General features: G+C 51.5%; 1 protein-coding gene across 5 annotated transcripts in view; it reads left to right on the top strand.

Annotated features, from left to right (window-relative positions):
• ITSN1 (intersectin 1) overlaps positions 1–21,915 on the top strand; it is a 243,892-nt gene that overhangs the window by 197,029 nt on the left and 24,948 nt on the right. For 4 of the 5 annotated variants that reach the window (XM_018043229.1, XM_018041619.1, XM_018042670.1 and 1 more), the window contains 4 exons: positions 9,947–10,068; positions 11,859–11,965; positions 18,598–18,781; positions 20,745–20,843. In XM_018043229.1, the coding sequence (XP_017898718.1) occupies positions 9,947–10,068; positions 11,859–11,965; positions 18,598–18,781; positions 20,745–20,843 (512 nt within the window). The remainder of the gene's footprint in view (positions 1–9,946; positions 10,069–11,858; positions 11,966–18,597; positions 18,782–20,744; positions 20,844–21,915) is intronic. The other variant, XR_001917533.1, reaches the window with a different exon arrangement.

The following is a 21,915-nucleotide window of genomic DNA, read 5'->3' as shown; positions in this document are numbered from 1 at the left end:
GCCATCACATCTCCTTGGACAAGTGCCCTGAGTGACCTGCCTTGGGCTGCATTCGGTTCAGTGGGTGTGGCCACCCTCAGCTGGCATGTGCCTGGACAGATCTAGTTTCTGAATCTCGCTCCCTTTCCACACCAGGTGCCTTGTTTCCAGGCAAGCTTCCCTTTCGTGGCACGGTCCTCACTGTTGGCTGCACATCAGAACCACTTGAAAGCTTCGCAAGTTATGGACACCGAGGTCACACCCCATCCAGTAGGATTTGGTGGATCTGGAGTACAGCAGGGACACTGGGCTTTTTAAAGTCTCCTTAGGTGGTTCTGAGCTTCCCTGGTGGCTCAGCTGGTAAAGAATGCACCTGCAATGCAGGAGACCTGGGTTTGATCCCTGCGTGGGAAGATCCCCTGGAGAAGGAAATGGCAACCCATTCCGGTATTCTCGCCTGGAGAATCCCATGGACAGAGGAGCCTGGTGGGCTACAGTCTATGGGGTCGAAAGGATTCAGACACGACTGAGCAACTTTCACTTTCACTTCTCCAGTGATTCTGACGTGCAGCCAAACTCAGGAGCCACGACCCCCCTCCATCCTCCATGCAGCTGCTGCAGTGACCCTCCCAAAGCACAGCCAGACCTCCCTGAGCTCCCCAACCGAAGAGGAAAATGCAGGTCCTGGGCTTCCTTGGTGGTCCAGTGGTTCAGAATCGACCTGCCAATGCAGGAGACATGGGTTAATTATCCAGGACGATTCCACTCGCCATGGAGAAGCTGAGCCCGTGTGCCGCAACTACTGAGCCTTCGAACACTAGAGCCCATGCTCCGCATCAAGAGGAGCCACCGCAACGAGAGGCGTGTGCATCACAGTGAAGAGAAAGCTCCCGCAGCTCCAGAGTCTGCACGGAAGCCCGAACCCGCACAGCAACCCCCTGCCGACAAAATGCAGGGGCCTCACTCTTTCACTCAGAGCCGCCTGGACCGCACTTCCCTGCTTCCTAGGGACTGAAACGTGTCTCCAAAATGCACGTGTTGAAGCTCGTACCCTTATTCTTCGTGCCTCAGAATATGACTCTATGTGGAGATGGGGCCTTTAAAGGGTGATTAAGATGCGGCCATCAACATGGGCCCTCATCCAATCTGACTGGTGTCCTTAATAAGAAGAAGACTTTGGGGCATCAAGAGTCTCCAGGGATGTGGGCACACAGAGGAAAGTCCACGTGAGGACACGGGGAGAAGATGGCCGGCCAAGACTTGACCACATCTTGATCTTGGAATTCCAGCCTCCAGACTTGTGGGACAACACACGGCTGTGTCTAAGCCACCCTGTCTTTGTTCCAGCAGTCCGGCTGACTGACACATCACCCTTCCACCAAGGCGAGAGGCAGAGTGATCAGGACCGAGAACATGGGGTCGGATTCCCTCTGCCTTTTATCAACAGAGGCTCTGCCAAGCTCCTTAATGTCTCTGTGCCTCCGTTTCCCTGTCTGTTCAAGGGGGTATACCAGCCGTAGCTACCACATAGGATTATTGGGGAGGATTCCGTGAGTCCATGAATTGTGCTTGGACCCGTGTGGCTCAGAGTAGCATCCATGCTAACTTTCCTTCCCTCCTGGCACCCCAGCCTCTGCTTCCCTCTTCCTCACCGCCTCCTGGCCCCACCACCCCACTCTTACCCGTTTTCACTAACAGCTCCCTCTCTGTGTTCCCTCACTCCTACCCACCCACCCTTTTGCCCAGTGAAGCCCAACTTGAATTCTTCCTCCTCTGAAAAATATTCCTAGATCCCTCTAAGCAAAACCACAGCCTCCTTCATCATACTGCAATAAAAGTGTGTTTGTACTTCCAATACCTTAATCTGCCTTGTGTACCCAAAGGATTCATTTAAGGTGGCTAGTAAGGACCCCTAAGGGCTTCCCAGGTGGCTCAGTGGTAAAGAATCCACCTGCCAATGCAGGAGAGGCGGGAGACGTGGGTTCGATCCCAGGGTCAGGAAGATGCCTGGAGGAGGAAACTGCAACGTACTCCAGTATTCTTGCCTGGAGAATCCCAGGGACGGAGGAGCCTGGCGGGCTATCATCCACGGCTAACAACTAAACAACGACAACACCAAGAACACCTGAAATACTGCATGATGGCACACGTTGAAAGTAGGAACTCAGAAAGAAAGGAAAATAAGGACGGTGGATGACATTAAAGGGGCCAGGAGTGAGCTAACAAGTGCAGACCGTGGGGCGCTTGACAGCATGCAGGAATTCCAGCGTTAGTTATAAAGTCATGACTGATATGCCTTTGATAAAAAAAAAATTACTAAAGTTCTTCTTGATGCAAAATAAAGAGAAGACTTATCCCTGAGAGTAATTTGATTTTCGCTGCTTCTCAACAGTCATGAAACTGCCTAGCAGCCCATGGAGCTGGATTCTCCTTCTTGGGAGAGAATTAAGCTAATCTGGAAACCATGTTGCGACTTTTAAGACTCTGGATTGGGACTGAGTGCAGCTGAGTTGAAGGCTGTGGGGGATACCCAGGACAGGCTGGAGAGGGGTGCCTGATATTAGCTAGACATATACCAGGGGGAGATTTGGTGTCATTGGGTGGAATTTTCCCCAACTCTCGCTACAGGCCTCCATGCCCACCTGGCATCTCTAGACCTCCACATAAAAATCCAATCTTAGGGATATTTGCAACTCTGAGGTCTTAGGCGTGGATGACAAGGTGCATGGTGCCCTCTATGAGACGACTACACATCGGCAAAGATCAGAGTGTGGATGAGATGGCCCAGCTGCTGGTGGACCAAGGCTCCTGCAGGATGAACACCTGTCTTACTTCTTTCATCACCGAATCCCAGCATCAAGCACAGTTACGGTCATGCCGTGAATGCATAAATGTAGTCAAAGCTATGGTTTTTCCAGTAGTCATATATGGAAATGTGAGAGCTGGACCATAAAGAAGGCTGAGTGCCAAAGAATTGATGCTTTTGAACTGTGGTGCTGGAGAAGACTCTTGAGAGTCCCTAAAGGAGATCAGTCCTCACTATTCGTTGGACGGACTGACACTGAAGCTCCAATACTTTGGCTACCTGATTCCAAGAGCTGACTCATTGGAAAAGACCTTGATGCTAGGAAAGATGGAAGGCAAAAGGAGAAGGGGACGACAGAGGATGAGATGGTTGGATGGCATCACTCACTCAATGGACATGAATTTGAGCAAACTCTGAGAGATAGCGAAAGACAGGGAAGCCTGGCCTGCTGCAGTCCATGGGGTCACAAATTGTTGAACGTGACTTAGTGGCTGACCACATGCACAGGTCAGAGAGGAGGGCTCAGACATCAGCTGGGGGTGGAGAAACGGCTTTGACCACAGAGTCTTCTTTTCGACCCGTCCACTGTGGGCTTCATCTGCCTTCCCTACCTGATGGGCTGCCTCACACATGCCACTGTGCCTGGAGGTGGAGGACATTAAATTAGATTCATTTTCCCAGGAGGATCCAGGTAGCCTGGAGCGGAGTAAGCTCACTCCTGGCAGGAGACACCAGGGCTGCGGCGTTTCCACTTCCTCTACTCAGGCCAACCCTGGAGAAGCCTTCTGTGTAGATGACAGCTCCAGAAACTGGGTTAACTGGCCCTCAACCCTGGGGCCATTTATTTCTTTTTAATTAATTTTTTTAAGTAGGGAGGGGTAGGCTTCCCTAATAGCTCAGATGGTAAAGAATCCGCCTGCAGTATGGGAGACCTGGGTCCGAGCCCTGGATCTGGAAGATCCCCTGGAGAAGGGAAGAGCTACCCACTCCAGCATTCTTGCCTGGAGAATTCCGTGGACAGAGGAGCCTGGCCGGCTACAGTCCATGGGGTCACAAATAGCACTTTATTTATCATTATTATTATTAAAAGGTTTTTGGCTTTGTCATGTGGCATGTGGGATCTTATTTCCCTGACCAGGCATCAAACCCACACACCCTGCCCTGGAAGCGCAAAGTCTTAACAACTGGACCACCCGGCAATTTCCTGGGGCCATTTAGCCAGAGCGTTTGGGCTGAAGGTCCTCAGAGATCGGTAGATCCTTTCCCTTAAAGATGAAAATCCAGGGCCCAAGCTTCCATATTGCTCTTTTCTTGATCCCTCTGGCATTACAACCTCTTTAATCCACTTCCCACTTCCTCTACTTCCTACCCTCCCTGCGCCCCCCAGCTTATCTTCTGCAGCATCCCTGCATCTACCTGGCACTCTGGCCCCATGCCCCAGCATAACGCCCCCTCCTCCCTGGCTATATGGAAATCTGGCACAAGTATGATCAGGTCCTCGTAGAACCTTCCTCCAACAGGACAGAGAGCATCTACTTTTCTGAGTTCCTGCAGCCTCCACCATCAGCACAGGCCACAGGCCATTCTTTATTGCTTGCTATTTTATATTTAATTTTCACATCAAGTTTTCCCCAGAACTGTGAGTTTCCTTGAGGACAAGGACATTGCCTTGCTTATTTCTGTGTCTCTTGGACTTCAAGGGGAATTTAATGCATATTTATTGACCATCTCATAGTATATTTTGGCCCATTCATAACAGGAATGAGGCCTGTTTGTTTGCTTTGCTCTGTGGCCAGCTTGCTGTGGGGCCTGGTTTGACTTTAAAAATTCTGGTCCCTGTTGGAAAAGGAAGTAGAGTAATTGGGGTTCTGGAGAGAGCAACTCTTGCTTTTTACCCTTTGGTGTCATTTGAACTGTTTACGATAAGCATATGTTCATGCATTACTTTTGTAATAAAGCAATTTATTTAGATTATGCTGTCCCTGTGAACAATGTCCCATTGAAGGGACAAGATGATCTTTGGGGGTAAGATACTTTTCTCTAGTATTCCAGACTTAAAGCCTTTCTGGGGGGCGGGGAGGGGCATTGTGGTTCTCTCTGTTCTGCAAATGTGTGCAACTGCATGAAGCTATAAGGGACAGCACATAGATTAGGAATTTTATGTGGGTTGTAATTGGGGATCATTTCTAACTGCCTGAAGTCATTTGCAATATTATTTCAGCTGTGAGTGGATTCTAGTTAGTTATAAGAGTCCCTCCATCACACTAAGATGTCCATGGAATTTATTTGCTGTGTTTTACCCTCTCACTTTTCACTGGGAAAGGAAGTCAGCACAGAATGTTTATTCTGGTTCCCAAAAGAGAGAAGGACCACGTCCCTCCACCCCTAAAGAAAACCCTCTCATTTGAAATGTCCTTTCCACTTACCCTACTCTGAATAATGGCTTGCTTTTTAAGCTCTCTTGTTTTTCTAAATATTAAAATTTCAAAGGAAGGATATTTTTGAGTTCAAAGTGCCTGTTTCAAGTCTTAAATGGTTTTCTTGGTCTGGCATTCACCAGCAAGAATTTTTAAAACAGTATCCTATGAGTTGGTTCAGTAGCTGAAAAGACTGTTCCAAGCCAGCACTGTTGGCACATAATGCTGAGATGAATCTCCACCTCACCTCCAAATCTTTACTTTTCATTGTGTTCTGGGTCCTGGAGAGGTCATCTGGACCATCCCTCTCTCTCCGGACAGGCTAGTAGGGAGGGCAGTGAAGGGTGGGATTTGTTGAGGCCAATAAACCAGACTCACACAGCACTGATCTCCCAAACATCCTTGCCTATTGGGTAGATTGACTGAAGGCTGGAGCTGCCTGGAGTAGGAGGCCATATAGCCTTTTCATGCCCTCTGACCCATGAGTAGGAGATGGTCAGTCCACCCTGAACTGGCCCCAGCAGCTGGGATTCTTGGACCAATGGCCCAAATCCACCCTGGACTTCCTGCTGTTTCCTGGCTCTGAGCTTCTTCCAAACCACACTGTGTAAAACTTGAAGATTCAGAAGAATGAATTGCTGAAATCCAAAGCAAGCCAGTTACTGTCATCTTTCCTCACTAGTTCTTATGTCTGGTTCCTCATTCTGTGTATATCAGGTCACGTGCCCCATTCTTGCTGCAGAGTTGTCAGTTTTTAGGAATGTCATCATTTCTCAGTGGGGTGCTATTGACTTTTGAGGTGAGCCCTTCTCTGTCCCATATATTACCAGTCATCTGCCCTGGTTCAGTCCAGTCGTCATGACAACCAAGAATTTGGAGTTGGGGAGTGGGTGCAGTGCAACCCTCAACCTGGTGGGGAGCAATACTACCTTCAGCCTGTTGGGGGCAGTACCATCTTCAACCTGTTGGGGGGGCAGGTGGGGCAGTACCACCTTTAGCCTGTGGGGGGCAGTACCACCTTCAGCCTGGTGGGGCAGTACCATCTTCAGCCTGTTGAGGGCAGTACCACCTTCAGCCTGGTGGGGGGCAGTACCATCTTCAGCCTGTGGGGGAGAGTGCTCTCTTCAGCCTGGGGAGGCTGAAGACCCTGAGTTCATAGCTGTATGTTCTGAGGGTCAGGCATTTCTCCTCTTCCATCTTGAATTCCCAGTGCCTGGCACAGTTAGTGCCAGACTTGTGTTAAGATATCAGTAAATATTTGTCAAATGAATGAAGGAATGAAATCCATGAACAAGCTTCAAGAAGGTCTGTGAATCCTGTAAAACTGTGTGCCAAATGGGTCTGTATATTGTGTGCATCGTATCCATATGTTTTCTGGGGGCACAAGGATTCTAGCATCCACCAGATTCTCCAGGGGAAATTGTGATCTACACGGATGTTGGGGTGACTGGTCTAACCAGTGTCCGCTACTAGGCTGATGTTTGTATCCCTACAAATGGCATTGCACAGTGGGTGTGAGCTGAGCTTTAGACCTACTGGTCTCTACCATTATCCTGATACCCTTGCAGAAAGAAATGTCCTGAGAATTGCAGGGGAGACTGCTCCCCCAAGTTCATACACATCTCTGCAGTGCAAGGGCATATTCTACCCTTTAACAAGAAACGACCTTGAAGCTGGGCACTTGGACTCCCTGACAGGAAAGTTTGGCCAGAAGAGGACAGGAGGGAGATATTTTCCTCCCAATCTCAGGAGTGTTTTTTGGGTGGCTTTCTTCATGAAAGACAAAGCAATTGGTGATATCACTCAGCGTTCTATAAGCTGGGGCTCGTGCAGCAGCTCAGCAGAGAGCGGCTGAGGCCAGCAAGGGAGCAATCATGACTTGCTTCCTTCCTGAGTATTCACTGTCGATGCAATTGTTTAGATAAAGCACTTTGTGCTGAGGCAAGAAGGACAGCTGGGCTGAGCTGGTGGCTGAGCAGAGGGCTCAAGGTCCAGAAGCATCTGCAGACCTAAGCAAAGGTCCATACTCGGCCCATGGCCCTGTGCAACTGTAGCTCGGCCGCACTGCGTTGGCTTTGAATGAGGTCTCGGATGGAAGGGCGTGGCAGGTGTTAGCATGATGATGGCTCGTCCCTGAGGCTTTCCCACCATCAATCTGCCCATCCCGGGATTGTCCTATCCTAGGAAGAGATGCTCTAGAATTCTAGAGAGGGAAGTTGGCCAGGGGAGGGGACAAAACTGAAGGTTGGGCACAGTGAAGTGTTCACCAAGAAGTCTATGATGTCATTCGCCCCAGAAGAATCATTCTTTTTGCAGAAGCTTCCAGCATCTGCACTAGATCAGTCATGAACCTAGAAACTCCCTCAGGGGAAGATGGAAGCGGAGGAACCAGATTTCAGAGCAGGCTTCTCAAACCATGTGTGTTAGTTATTCAGTTGTGTCTGACTCTTTGCGGCCCCATGGACTGTAGCTCACCAGCCTCCTCTGTCCATGGGATTCTCCTGGCAAGAATGTGGAAGTGGGTTGCTGCTACCTTCTCCAAGGGATCTTCCTAACCTGGGGATCGAACCTGAGTCTCCCACATTGCAGGCAGAGTCTTCACAGTCTGAGCCGCCAGGGAAGCCCTCTCAAACTTTAGTGTCCCTAAAATGTCACCCAGAGAGCTTGTTAAATCAGACTCCTGGGCCCTGATCCCACAGTCAATTCAGCGGAAGCCTGAGAATCTGCATTTCTAGTCAGCACCTAGGTGCTACTGATGCTGCTGGCCTGGGGACCCCACTTTGAGACTGATTTAGTCCAGATGCTGGAAACTTCTGCAAAAACAATGATTCTTCTGGGGCGAATGAAATCATAGATTCTCGGTGGCGGGGTTTCACACTGTGCTCCATGGTGCCCCCTTGTAGGAGAAGGAGGAATGAGAACAGCGAGTGAATGGGACTCCGTGCCCTGACCCCCACCTACATCCAAGACACCTCCCAGTCTTCTTTACAGATCTGGTTTCCGTGATTGAGAAAAGAAACCCTTGATAAAAAGAAGGGGGGGTGGGGGAACCTTGACCTGGAAGACGTGAGTCCAGACCTGCATGGGGGTACCCCTGAGAATCGAGCTTCCCCACCCTGCATTCCAGTGTGCCCAAGCCAGGGGGCAGCCTCTGACCATAACCTGAGAACATTAGGAGCAGACAAACCCCAATAACCAGCGAAGTGAGTGGAAGCCAGGGCAGGCATCACCTGCTGTGCATGCCCACTCCCACCCCCTGCAGGGCTACAGAACCCGCTCCCGGGGGCGCTGCAGCCACAGTTGTGTCCAGCTGCACCCCGCAGGGTTTCCAGTCTGTCTGCATGCTAGCCGCCCAGGTCCCGTGGGTGCAGGGCCGCAGCCTGGTCCAGGAGAGTTTGCCCAGTGATGTCTGGATGTGCCCACATTGGCCCTGTCCCCAGGCCTCTTCAGAGTCTCAGTATAGCCACCTCATCCTCCAAAAACCAAACTTGAGACACCCATCTGCCCCACTAATGTAGCTGGGACCCAGCAGCAGTGATCTGAGGTAGGAGCCCAGGCTCTGATCACAGTGTCAGGGTCCCATCTCGGCTTCACCATCATCACCCTGCTGACAGAGTTTGGGTGAGGCAACCTCTGGAAGCCTCAGTTTCCCCGTCTGTAAAATGGAGATATTTGTAGGATCTAAGGGAGCATTAAACACAGCTGTCAGGATCCAGCTCCTAGGATAGCACCTGGCATGGTGTGAGCCCTCGGGGAACGTCAGCCAGCTGTCACTACGGCTTCTCACTCTCAACACTCTCAGCGGGCCTGCTGAAGCAGGCGTGCACCGTCTGTGTTAGTCTCCTGTGGCTGCTGTAACAGATGACCACAAACTTACTGTTCACTCGCTCAGTCATGTCTGACTCTTTGCGACCCCGTGGACTGCAGCACGCCATGCTTCCCTGTTCTTCACTGTCTCCCGGAGTTTGCTCAAACTCATGTCCCTGGAGATGCCATCCAACCATCTCATCCTCTGTCGCCCCTTCCCCTCCTGCCCTCAATCTTTCCCAGCATCAGGGTCTTTTCCAACCTCATGAACAGTATGAAAAGGCAAAGAGATGCCCACAAACTGGGCGGGCTTAAAACAACAGAAATTACTTTTCTGCTAGTTCTGGAGGTGAGACGTCCAAAATCAAGGCTTGGGCAGGGCCATGCTCCTTCGGCGGCTTGGAGGCAGAGGAGGGTTTGTTTCACGCTTCTCCCTGGGCTTCCGGTGCTGCCGGCAGTCCCTGGCTTGGCTGTAGACACATCACTCTGGTCTCTGCGTCTGCTGTCACGCGGTGCTCCTTGTCTGTCTCTGTGCGCATGAGAACAACAGTCATATTGACTTAGGTCCTGCCCCAACTGAATATGACTTCGTCCTTTTTTTTTTTTAATGTTATTTTTTGGTCACGTCACATGGCATGCACTGATCTTAGTTCCCAAGCCAGGGACTGAACCTGGGCCCCCTGCAATGGAAGTACAGAGTCTTAGCCACTGGCCTGCCCTGTGGTGTCCCGCGTGTGACTCCGTCTTAATTCGATTGCATCTGGAGGCCCTGTTTCCCAATAAGCTCACTTTCACAAAGTGCTAGCGTAGGACTTGGACCCATCTGTTCAGGGGACAACGACGGTCCCACTGGCGCAAGACTGCAGGGCCCTGGGGGACCTTCCCCATGAAGCTCCCCAGGCCTGGCCTAAACGGTCCCCACGGTTGTGTTTTGCAGGGTGTTCAGACTTACACCTCTTGGATATGCTGACCCCAACTGAGAGAAAGCGACAGGGGTACATCCACGAGCTCATCGTCACGGAGGAGAACTACGTGAATGACCTGCAGCTGGTCACAGAGGTGAGGGCGGCTGGGGGTGCCGGGCGGGGGCTGGGGTCCCTGTCAAGGAGGCGGGGTCCTGCTTCCCAGGATGAGAAGCTCTCAGGTGTGTGGGAGCCTCTGGACAGGACGTCACGCAGGAGATGCTTTCCCGAGAGAAGAGGGTTCCTCATCCGTGGCCAACTGGGAGTCCTGTCCCATAGAGAGGGCAGAGGTCCCTCGAGCCAGGGACAGACAAGCCTGTGAGGAGGCCTGGATCGGGACGCACGGCGGCGAGGTGGGCGTCGGGACTCCACTCAGAGAACTTGCCACCAGCTACCCGCCGCCACGGAGCTCCACCTCCAGGCCCTTGGCAGAAGCGTTTCAAAACGGTGGCCAGCGGGGCTGATGGCTTGCCTTATTCCTCACGCTGCCCATCACTCCCGAGAAACGTCTGTTAAAGGGAATGAAGATGTTTCCTCCCCGCAGCCCCGGGCACACACCCCCGACCCCCGTCCGGGACGATGCCTCATTTTGGCTTTCCTCCCAGGGAGCTCTTGACGGGCCTTGGCCGCCTGGTCCAGGCGGATGAGAAGATGCAGAGTTGGGAACCCCCTGCTTGTCGGGAAGCTTTTGGTCCAGACATGTGGGACATTGCTGTGTTAGTGGTCAGGTGCTTGCTGAGCTGGGTGTCTGGGTCCCCCTATAGTCTGCGAAGTACTGTGAGAGTGTGGGAACCCCACCCCCACCCCCACCAGTCATGAAACCGTCTCCTCTGATCATCTCCTCCTAAGTGACCTGGGAAGACAAGGCTCGCTGCCCCAGTGTTGAGCAGTCCCGGACGCAGGGTGGGTTGATGGCCCCCAAGGCCATCATGAGTGCTTAGGAAGCACTGGGATGAAAAAGCACCCCTTTCTCAAGACACAGGACTGTCACTAAGAGTCTCGCATGTCGAGGATGTGAGTGCCATGCCCTTAAATGTGGTATGTTGTGCGTGGCCTGGTGGAGGCCCGGATCAACATCAGCTTGAGGACCTGTGAAGGGTAGGGGCTCCCGGGAATCAGCCTCAGCCCAACCAAGTTTATTTCACAGACAGACTTAAATAAACTAAGGTCTATAATAAACTAGGTCCCTAAGGAACCTTCCAGTGAGTGGCCTGCCTCCAGGGGTAGCAACCACCTCTCTCTAGGCAGTGGGCTCACCATGGGGGCCTCAGCTGAGATCGGTGATGTACTGCGAGTGGCCCATCCCTTCAGGGCTCAGGCAGGCATCTGTATTTCCTGGAGCCCAAGAGAGGAGCTGTGCCCCCTCGGGGCTAGGCCTGCACCCCTTGGCTCTGCCCGAGGTCCAGCCCCGCTGTGGGCAGGGCCATGGGGTCCATCCCATCCCCGAGGCTTCTGGGTGGAGGCCCTGCTCCCCGGAGGCTTGTCTGGGCCGCTGATGCTGGACCAGGAAAGCGGGAACCGCCCCCCTCCGACCCCAGGGCATCTCTCAGCCCCTACGTCTGGCCATGGCCAGCTGGTGAGAGCAGGAGTGCCGGTATCCAGACCCTCCAGTGGGTGCTGGTTGAGTTCAGGCCCGTCCTCCAGAGTGTAGCGGGCCTCCTTGTAAGCCCACGCGTGGACCCGATGGGGAACCCTGCTCGCACGCACCCCTCCCCCCACGCAGAGGGAGGATCACCTGCTTCAGAAACTCGTCGGCTTCTGAGCCTCCGAGCAGGGCTGCAGGCGCCTCGGGCCTTCCCGTTGCTCCGAACAATCGGTGCATTGCGTGTGTTTGAATTTCAAGCTAACTGTTTGCTTTCTGAACTGCTTCGTTTTCTGCATCTGTAGATCTTTCAGAAACCCCTGATGGAGTCTGAGCTGCTGACAGAAAAAGAGGGTGCTATGATTTTTGTTAACTGGAAGGAGCTGATTATGTGTAATATCAAACTACTGAAGTAAGCCTCTCCTCTCTAACCCCCGGCCTGGCTTCGCGCTCACACACTAGCACCCCCGCGTGCCTTCACGCGTGTGTCCTCTCCGTGCATGCTCCCCTGCGTGTCTTCCTACCTCTCTTCCTCATTTCCGCTCACAGGCACCATCACTCTTTCTCGCCTTGATGCCTTCTAGAATCACAGTCCCAGTTTCTCCCTGGGGAGGGTGGATTGCTCAGGTCTCCCAGTTCCTGCTTTTACTGTGGTTCTAGAATGAACAGAGAAGGGCTGATCCTGGGTCTTGATCCCTGACCGGCCCCATCCAGGGTGGGGAGCAGCCCTCATGCCTCCCCTCAGACCCAGGATCCACAGGGGGACACGTTGGTCTCTTGGGACTTTCTTGCCTCCTGAAGACAGGAATCAGTGGGACCGTCCATGGCCACGGTCCACGGCTGTTTCCAGGATGTCCTTCTGAGATGCTGGCCTGAAGCAGTGGGTATTTTATTCATATTTCAGTTCCCAGTTGCAGCTGTGGGGCCAGGGAGAAACACTGGGCCAGGAGTCTAGAGACCTGGGCTTGGAGCCCAACTCACCGCCCTTCCTCAGTTTCTCCACCTGTAAAAGGAAGGGATTGGACTGTATCATCCAATCCCTAAAAAAACATAAACCCTCCAAATCTGTGTCTGCCAGGCCTCTGTATAATGCTTGCTAGAACACAGATTAGGTCCACGGCGTTCTTGGGATCCCACAGGCAGCACTCAGGCCCTGGGAACTGGTTCTCCAGGTTCGTGTAAACAGGAAGCAGCTCTTTCCTGGGTGTGGTCCCTGGGATTTGCTACAGTGATTTCAGGCCTCCACTGTGAGTGTGTTTGGGGGTGGATGAAGGGATGGACAGAGCAGTGTGGCGAGGTGGACGTGAAGCAAAAGCATAATATCCTCTCTCTGTACATTCTAGAAGACAAATAATCAAAGCTGACAGAATGAGGATGGTTTAGAGGAGGTATTTCCATTAATCTCCCTTGAGAAAGATGCTGCAGAGTCTTCTAGCACAGATCTGAGTCGGATTCTTGGGCTCTCACCCCTGCCGTTGCCTACCTGCTCTGATCGTCACCTGTGCTCCCTGAGCCGCAGTGTCCTCATCTATAAAGTGGGGTAGTAACCACCATGTAGGGTTCTCATTAAGGAGCACTGAGACACCAAGTGCCTGGTCCATAGTAAGTGCTGGGCTTGGGCCTCGGGATGAGCTGAGTACCCACTCTTGCCTTCGGAATTAGGCTGCCTTGTCACTTGGGAGCAGGTGGGCTCATTAATCCTTGAATCTACAAGTACTAAACCTAAAGGGCCGGAGACGAGTTCTTTTGAAACACACACAAAGACCTTCTGTTGAAAACACACCTACACATTAACACCGCTTTCCTTGGGTGGGTGTGTGAGGGGGTGGGGAGAGGGGAGACATGTCTGATGTTCTGGAGAGCCCCTCACCCCCACCTCAGCGTCCCCCTTGCTTTTCTGTTGTCTTTGCACTTTAACCCTCCCTCCTGCTTGACAGGGAACTGGAAGCCCCCTTCTTGGGCTCTGTCAAGGCCAGGCCCATGTGCTCCCTCCTCCTATCAGCGCCGATGCGCTCCACAGCCCCAGAGGTAGGAATTAAGAGCACTCTTGCTGCTGTGGAAACAAGGCTCAGAGAGGTTGAGTGACTTGTCCAAGGTCACACAGAAGGTGATCAGGGCCCCGGGCTGCTCTGTGAATGACACTCAGCCTTACTAAGGGTTCCACCTGGTTCTGCCCTCGATGGAAAGCAGGTGAAACCATGAGGGGGACATGTCAATTTTTCATCTGGGCTCCAGCGCCTTCTAGCTCATTTTGGGCAGCTATCTCAGGCAGATAACTACCCAACCCTTTGTTTCAGAAGCTGTAGGATTGAAGTCAGAGCCCCTGCCCAGTCTAGCATGCAGGGTTATTCCAGGGCAAGTAGATCAGGTGTACAGCTGGTACCCTGCCAATCATGACCCCACTGGGCACCACCTTCTATCATCTCTGATGACCTGATTGGTTAGTTTGGCTAAGCTTTTCATCTTCCAGATAAAATATTAATACTTGTATTTAGCAAGAGCTTTCTGGGGACCTGATTTCTTTCTTTCTCTTCTTCTTTTTTCCCTTTTCAGCATCTTATTATGAAAAATTTTCAAACATACCAGGAAAAATGGAAAGAATTGTATGATGAGTGCCCATATTGTAGATTATACAATTTCGCTGCTTAGACTTAATTTCTTTGTGCAAAGGACTAATCTCAGCAATGGGAAGATTTAGGGTTTCTGGCAAGATGGAAGAGGGAGGCATTTGAGGATGAAGAGAATTTAAGGCAGTGGCTCAGATAGTAAAGAACCTACCTTCTAAGCGGTAGACCCAGTTTCGATCCCTGAGTTGGGAAGATCCCCTGGAGAAACTGAAGTTGCTCATGTCCCGACTCTTTGTGACCCCCATGGGCTGTAGCCCACCAGGCTCCTCTGTCCATGGGGATTCTCCAGGCAAGAATACTGAAGTGGGTTGCCATTTCCTTCTTCAGAGGATCTTCCCGATCCAGGGATTGAACCCGGGTTTCCTGCATTGCAGGCAGATTCTTTACCATCTGAGCTACCAGGAGGGGATGGATACCCACTACAGTATTCTTACCTGGAGAATTCCAGGGACAGAGGAGGCTGGTGGGCTACAGTCCACGGGGTCAAAAAGAGCTGGACATGACTGAGCAACTAACACTTTCACTTTCACTCCCTGGAGGGCTGCAGTGGACAGTCATTTATGCGCGACTCCTGATCCAAGGGCCAGCGACAGCTTGTACTTAAAAGGGGACATAGGGTTTATTAAACAGATAAATAAGAAACAAACATAATGAACATAAAAGGGAGCTACCTGGGGCGCTCAGACTTCTTACTAATGCTGCTTCTGGGCTCTCTTACCTGTGAGCAGAGAGCTGAGCAATTTGCCTTCAAAAGCAGAGTAGGTCAGAAGAATCTAGAACATTTTACAATTAGGAGCTAGATGCAGACCCTTAGGAGTGGCTATTAGAAGAGATAAGAGAAGGGATGCAGAAGTGAGACAGGGTGTGTGGAACCAAGAGCTGGCAACTGTTTTTATCGAGATCTTTTCCTGTTTCCTTGCTTGAAGAAATAAAAATAAATGAAAGAGCTTCTCCAAAAAAAGTTTTTCTTAAGTATTAAGTATTCACTTTCAACTTAAGTATGATAAGAAGAAGATAACAAGAATAATTTAAGAAGAAGAAGACAGTTTTCTTTAAGGCAAGGAGAAAAATGAAATTAGAAGAAAAATGAATTAGAAGTAGAAAACATACCGTGATTAGATAGCTAGTGGGAACCTGCTATATGGCTCAGGGAGTTCAGCTCCATGCTTCGTGATGACCTAGAGGGATGGTGGTGGGGATGGAGGCTCAAGAGGGAAGGGATGTATGTATACTTTTAGCTGATTCATGTCGCTGTACAGCAAAAATTAACATGACATTGTAAAGCAACTATACTCCAAAGAGAGAGAAGTTGCTCAGCTGTGTCTGGCGCTTTGCAACCCCATGGACTGTAGACTACCAGGCTCATCCATCCGTGGGATTTTCCAGGCAACAGTAGTGGAGTGGGTTGCCATTTCCTTCTCCAGGGGATCTTCCCGACCCAGGGATTGAACCCAGGTCTCCCGCATAGCAGGCAGACGCTTTACCGTCTGAGTCACCAGGGAAGCCCAGGGTATACTATACACCAAGTGAAAGTGAAGCCGCTCAGTCGTGTCCGACTCTTTGCGACCCGTGGACTGTAGCCCACCAAGCTCCTCCGTCCATGGGATTCTCCAGGCAAGAATACAGGAGTGGGTTGCCATTTCCTTCTCCAAGGTATATGCCAAAAGAAAGATACCTTGGTGGGTAAAGACAGGATGGGAAGAAAGAAGGAAGGACTTTGGCTGGGTGTGGACAGGGTGAAAGGGGAGGTGGGAGTGCCTTGGAGGAGGGGAGAGGAAGGCTGGCAGGGAGGGCAGAGCAGAGGGGCTGGGGAAGGCCCTCTTGGCCAGATGGCAGGAGCTGCATCTGGAGCGAGGGGGGCCGGGAGCCCAGGGCATTTGAGTGGAGGTGGGGCTGCTCTTGGTGCTTACACTCTATGGGCTCTGGAGTCAGATCCCGCCCCCACCCCGAGTTCCAGGGTCTCCTGTCACCCGTGAGCTGTGTGACTCTGGTCAAGTCACTTGATTGCCATGTGCCTCAGTTTCCCCAACAGTCAAGAGGGATACTGTTGGGTTGGCCAAAAGGTTCATAATGGATTTTTCATACCATCTTATGGAGAAACCAGAACGAAATTTTTGGTCAACCCAATAAGTCATATATGTTTAAAAAAAAAAAAAAAGAAGTGTTTGACGCCTAGGACACATTCATGAAAGCCAACTCTCTTGCCCGTTCCCTTGATCCGCAAACTTCAGAGGGTTACTCATTTGCTCAGCAAACAGCGAGCACTCCAGTGCGTTCACTGACTGATTTGATTTCTGTCACAGTTCAAGACCTTGCATGCACTGAGCTTTCTGTGAGATTACAGATCAGTTCCCCAGGGGGCGGCGCTGTGGCTGCAGCACTCACGCGGTCCCTGAGCCTGGTGAGAGCCCCTGTTCAACCCACTCAAGCCCAGTCCTGTGCAGGAGAACATCCCAAAAGGAGGCCCGCAGCTAAACCTAACAGGTGCCTGGTCCATTGCAGGGGCCTGATTTCAGGTCTGCCCCCCTCCGCAAGATCAACTTAAGTCTACAAGGGTGGGCCTCCAGAATCTGGGACCCAGCTTAACGTCCTCGACACAGTGATGATCTGCGTGTCATCTTTTTCCTTTTTCTTGTCTCCTCATCATTTAGAAAAAAAGAAAAAAGAGGGAGGCAGGTAAAAACACTTTTATTCTCTTGCAGAAAGACTGTGTTACTCCTCATTGGAAAATCATGGAATGATGGAATTTCTTCCTGTTTCCATCTTTCCAAGTTTGTATTAACCTGGTTACTCACCACGCTCATCCCCCAGAATTGGTGGCGATGTCGCCCTTGAGCCAATTTCTACATGTTGGGAGATATTCCATACCAGCCACCCAATGGGCAGTCGCCACCTGGCCATCCTGGGGATACCAAGGTGCCACTCCTCATGCCCCAGCCAACCAGCAATGGCCAGCACCTCTTCCCACAATGGCATCTGCTTAAGAGGGGAATCGCTCATTGTTAGACCATATAAGGCACTGTCCCTAAAGTTTCTTTCCTTAGCTTGCTTGCCCAGTCCAAAGATGTTTTAATTTTTTTCTTTAACCAAAGATGTGGGAGAAAGAAAGTGATCTGAAGTTTTTGATATTAAGACTGCAGCACCTTTTGGGAATCACATAGCCCTACTCACAACCATGAAGGCAACCAGAGGAATTCATAGTAACATCCTCCCACGCCTATGTTGAAATCATGTGTTACACCGTTCTGTTCTGTCCATCCATCCATTGATCATCCATAGTCTCTAGGGTAAGCAGAACTCGCCCATGGCCTCCCGGGTTGTGGCCTCGCCTCCGGGTATGTTGCTGTCCTTGTTGTGCAGAAGCTCAGTACTGTGCCCTTCTTACTGTTGATGGCTAGGAGTTGCCATACCAGTTAGGAGGGTGAGAGGCACCGTCCTGGCTCCCATGGTCCTGAGCACTCAGACTGCAGTGAACTCCTGAACAAACAGCTTCCAGTCCCTCTGGTCCCCTCCCGACTTCCAGGTCCATTGCTCCATTAGCATATCAATAGCTTTCTCTCCTCAGAACTCTCTTAATCGAGTCAACTTCAAGTTAGCCACAGGAGTGAAGCAGTGAAGCACAGATAGTTCAGACCATCATTTAAACCTGGCTTTCATGAACACTGGGCTTCCCTGGTGGCTCAGCTGCTAAAGAATCCGTCTGCAATGCAGGAAACCTGGGCTCAATCCCTGGGTTGGGGAGATCCCCTGGAGAAGGGAAAGGCTACCCACTCCAGTGTTCTGGCCTGGAGAATTACAGGGACTGTATGGTCCATGGGGTCTCAAAGAGTCAGACATGACCGAGCGACTTTCACTTCACTTCATGAACATGATGGGATTATTTTCCTGTGGCAGTTGATTTGCCATCTTCACTGTGTTTCGTTTGATCTGAAATTGAGCCTTGGTGGCCCTTGGCCACAACAGCTTCCCTTGGGTGGTAGCACTGGTCTTGGAAATGGATTCAGGGCTGGGGTCAGACCAGCCTGGATGGACCATGCATCAAGCGAGACATCCACCCAGGGATCATGTCCGAATTTTTTTTTATTTTTTAAGAAAGATTCTATATATTTCCACACAAAAATACTGTTTTTTATACTGACTTGTTTGGAAAAAAAATTTTTTTTTTTAGTCTTTCTCTCTAAGAGCCAGCCAATAACCATCATGCCTAAAAAAAAAAGAAAAAAGAAACATGCCCCAGGGACACCTCTCTGTAGCACTAGACTCATTTCTCTTTCTGTCCCTTGTCTCCCACATAGATGTTTAGTGGCCCTGGGTTTGTGCCTCTCACACACATCCCATTTCTGTGCCACCTAGAAGTGTGCCATGTTCCCATCAGAGAGCAGAAGGTGGGGCGCTCACTCGCTGCGTTTCTGTGCAGAGCGCTGAGGGTCCGCAAGAAGATGTCTGGGGAGAAGATGCCTGTGAAGATGATCGGAGACATCCTGACGGCCCAGCTGCCGCACATGCAGCCCTACATCCGCTTCTGCAGCTGCCAGCTCAACGGGGCCGCCTTGATCCAGCAGAAGACCGACGAGGCCCCAGACTTCAAGGAGTTTGTCAAAGTGAGGAGCCCCGGCTCAGCCAAGCCCCTGCCCCACAAGGGGCCATCTGCAGGCAACTAGTGTGAAATCGCACGTGCACCGAAGGCCAACAGGGGCGAGGTCTCAGCTGCACAGGAGGGGGGCTGGCCCTCACCAGTGGGTGTGACTGGGGCCATGGGGGTGGGCTTGGCGGGGGACCAGCGCTGACCTGGAAACTCCAGTCTACAGTCCAGGTGCAAGTGGTGTTCCTGCAATACCGATTTAAAATCCCTCGTCTCATTTTCAGGCCTCACAGGACTGGCAGGTCTCAGGTCCGCTATTCTGTTTAATCTGAGTATCCTCACCTCTCTGCTGCTCTCTGCCCTTTGCTGACAAAGGGACTCTCAATGGACCCTTTAATTTCCCCACCCTAGTTGGTTCTTTTCAATGAGCTCAAGCCCTAGGAAGTCAGCGGGGGTGAGTGTGAGATGACAGGATCTCTGCTTTGTAGGATAACCAGGGTCTGGAGAGTCGTGTGTGACCAGGGGACATTGTGGGGAGGGGACCCTGAGCTGCTGGAGGCCTTGGGCTTTGGGCCTGCTGCCCTGGGACCCTGCCTTGGCAGGGATGGTCCTTGCTGGCTGGGCCAGCCCGCCCCATCAGCCCCCACCACTCCCAGAGGGGAGAGAGGAGACTAAAACGACTTTTGCTAAGTGGGCACATTTCGATGGGTGGGCAGCAGAGTCATCGTGCTGATGGCAAGCTCGTCTTTGTGCCTCCTGGATTTGGGGGGGGGGGCCTTTCCCGCCCTCCCTGTAACCGTGTTTGTGGCATCATCGCCGAGAGGCGGATGTGCCGTCTCTTCTGGGCCGCAGCATCGCATGTTCTCGTTCTTTCTTTCTCTCCTTGTTTCTAATGTTGAATGCTTGGATTTGCTATCCAATGAATGGAACGTCTGAAGTCATTCTAAAGGAGAAACATGGCCAAGAAGTAGGCCTAGAGTGGGCTGGAGACTGGAGGTAGTGCTGGGCTGGTGGGTACCACGGGCCACCTGGGGGTCCCCCCAAGGGCCAAGGGTCTCCCCTGGGTGCAGACAGAATGAGTCCATCACTGCACGCACTTGAACTTCAGGAAAATGCTGACCTCAGCCCAGGGAGGGGCCTTAATCCCCCTCCCCTGCTCGTGCCTCGCCTCATCACCTCTCCCAGCCTCATCCCTGCGGGACTTTGTCCTGCCGTTGGCAGCTGCAAAGAGTTCCTGGAATAAGGGTGTCCATGGCTGGAGTGGGTCCAGGCGCTGACAGGCCCTAGGGCTTGGGGCCCAGGTCAGGGCGTTAAACCCATTCCTAAGGCGCTAAGCCTGACCTGAGAGCTGTCACCATATAACCCCTGTGACTTGTAGAACAGAGAGTCACCTTTTTGGTGCAGAAGGACTCTTGTCCTCCAGTCCAGTTGACGAAAGTGGAAAGAAAGAGGCGAGGGAGTCCAGAGTGGAGACAACCGGAGTCCCAGGGGCCTGAGCATCGCGTCTCAGGTTCACCTTCCCCACCCTGCCTGGGGCTCCCACTGGTGGGTGCAGTGAGACTTGGGACTTGCAGTATCTTTGGCACTCAAGGGCATTCTTTTTCTGACCCTAGAGTTTTGCAACTCTCCTTGCTTCTAGGAATGCTGTAGAGTTCTGGCAGGTATCCAGAGGGGATATTCTCTGTAAAGCTAGAATCTCATCCCTGGAAGTTAGGAGCCTGAAAGCTCTGTGGGACCGGGGAGCAGGGGTTAACCCTGCTGCTGAGTCACACCCGCCATCAGCTCCCACCCTCCATCTGGAACATGCCTCCCCTGGCCCAGGGCAGCCAGCCCCGTCCTTCCAGCTCCAGGCTCCCCAGTTGTCGTCCAGATAAATGAGACAATGCAATGGGTGGGGAGTCATGAATAACATCGGTGTGATGTCACTAACCGGATTTTGCAGATTTCTTAAGTACATTAAAAAAAACTCTCCTTTTTTTCAGAGATTGGCCATGGACCCACGCTGTAAGGGAATGCCCCTGTCTAGTTTTATACTGAAGCCTATGCAACGAGTAACGAGATACCCACTGATCATTAAGAATGTAAGTAACTGCCTTGCCTGAAATTTCAAGCAGAGGAATGCTATCTCAGCAGGTCTGGAATCTGGGGTCATGGGCAGGTTCCCCAGCCAACACACCTGGTATCTGTTGTGTAGAAACCGTATACCAACAGGCTGTAGGAGGTACCTGCATGGTAACTCCGAAAGAAAAGCTGAATTACTGTGAAAGTGTTAGTCGCTCAGTTGTGTCTGTTTGCGACCCCCTGGACTGTGGCCCACCGGGATCCTCTGTCCGTGGGATTCTCCAGGCAAGAATACTGGAGCGCATAGCCAGTCCCTTCTCCAGGGGATCTTCCCAACCTGGGTCTCCTGCATTCCAGGCAGAGTCTTTACAGTCTGAGCCAGCAGGGAAGCCCCAGAAAGATATATTGTGAACAGAGCTAATAATACACACATCAGCTGTGCAAACAAACACGTGGCTTCCACCTTGTAGGTCAATTCTTTTCCTAATACAGGCAGGGTCTTGATGCTTTGGTTTTTCCTAATAAGAAAGAGAGAAAAATGAAAAGAAAGTGAAGTCGCTCAGTCGTGTCCTACTCTTTGGGACCCCACAGACTGTAGCCTATCAGGCTCCTCCATCCATGGAATTTTCCAGGCAAAAATACTGGAGTGGGTGGCCATTTCCTTCTCCAGAGGATCTTCCCCACCTGGGGATCAAACCCAGGTCTCCCGCAATGCAGGCAGATGCTTTACCATCTGAGCCACCAGGGAAGCTCTAAGAAAGAGAGAAAGGAATACAGTGTCCACCACCTGTCCTCAGAAAGCCACTGTGAGATACTCTATGTTGATGTTAGATGATTGTTGTTCTCCTGTCATTTCAAGAAAGCCAATGCCAAAAGAAAAGACAAAATCAGGGTTTCAGTGTGCCCATCCTTAAAGTGAGTGAACAGACTTAGACATCCTCTGAGCCTGTGATTCTGTAAGCACAGGGAGGATGGCCTGTGGAGAGAGGTTTTAGATCTGGTTCCTTTCAATGAAGAATTTAGAAACCCACATCTGTACACTGGTGTGCTCACTGCTTCCGAGGTGTTGTTGCCTCTTGAGTCTCTCAGTGG

Source organism: Capra hircus, chromosome 1 (assembly GCF_001704415.2).
Source record: "Capra hircus breed San Clemente chromosome 1, ASM170441v1, whole genome shotgun sequence".
Lineage (NCBI taxonomy): Eukaryota > Metazoa > Chordata > Mammalia > Artiodactyla > Bovidae > Capra > Capra hircus.
This window is presented reverse-complemented; position numbering and strand designations above follow the sequence as displayed.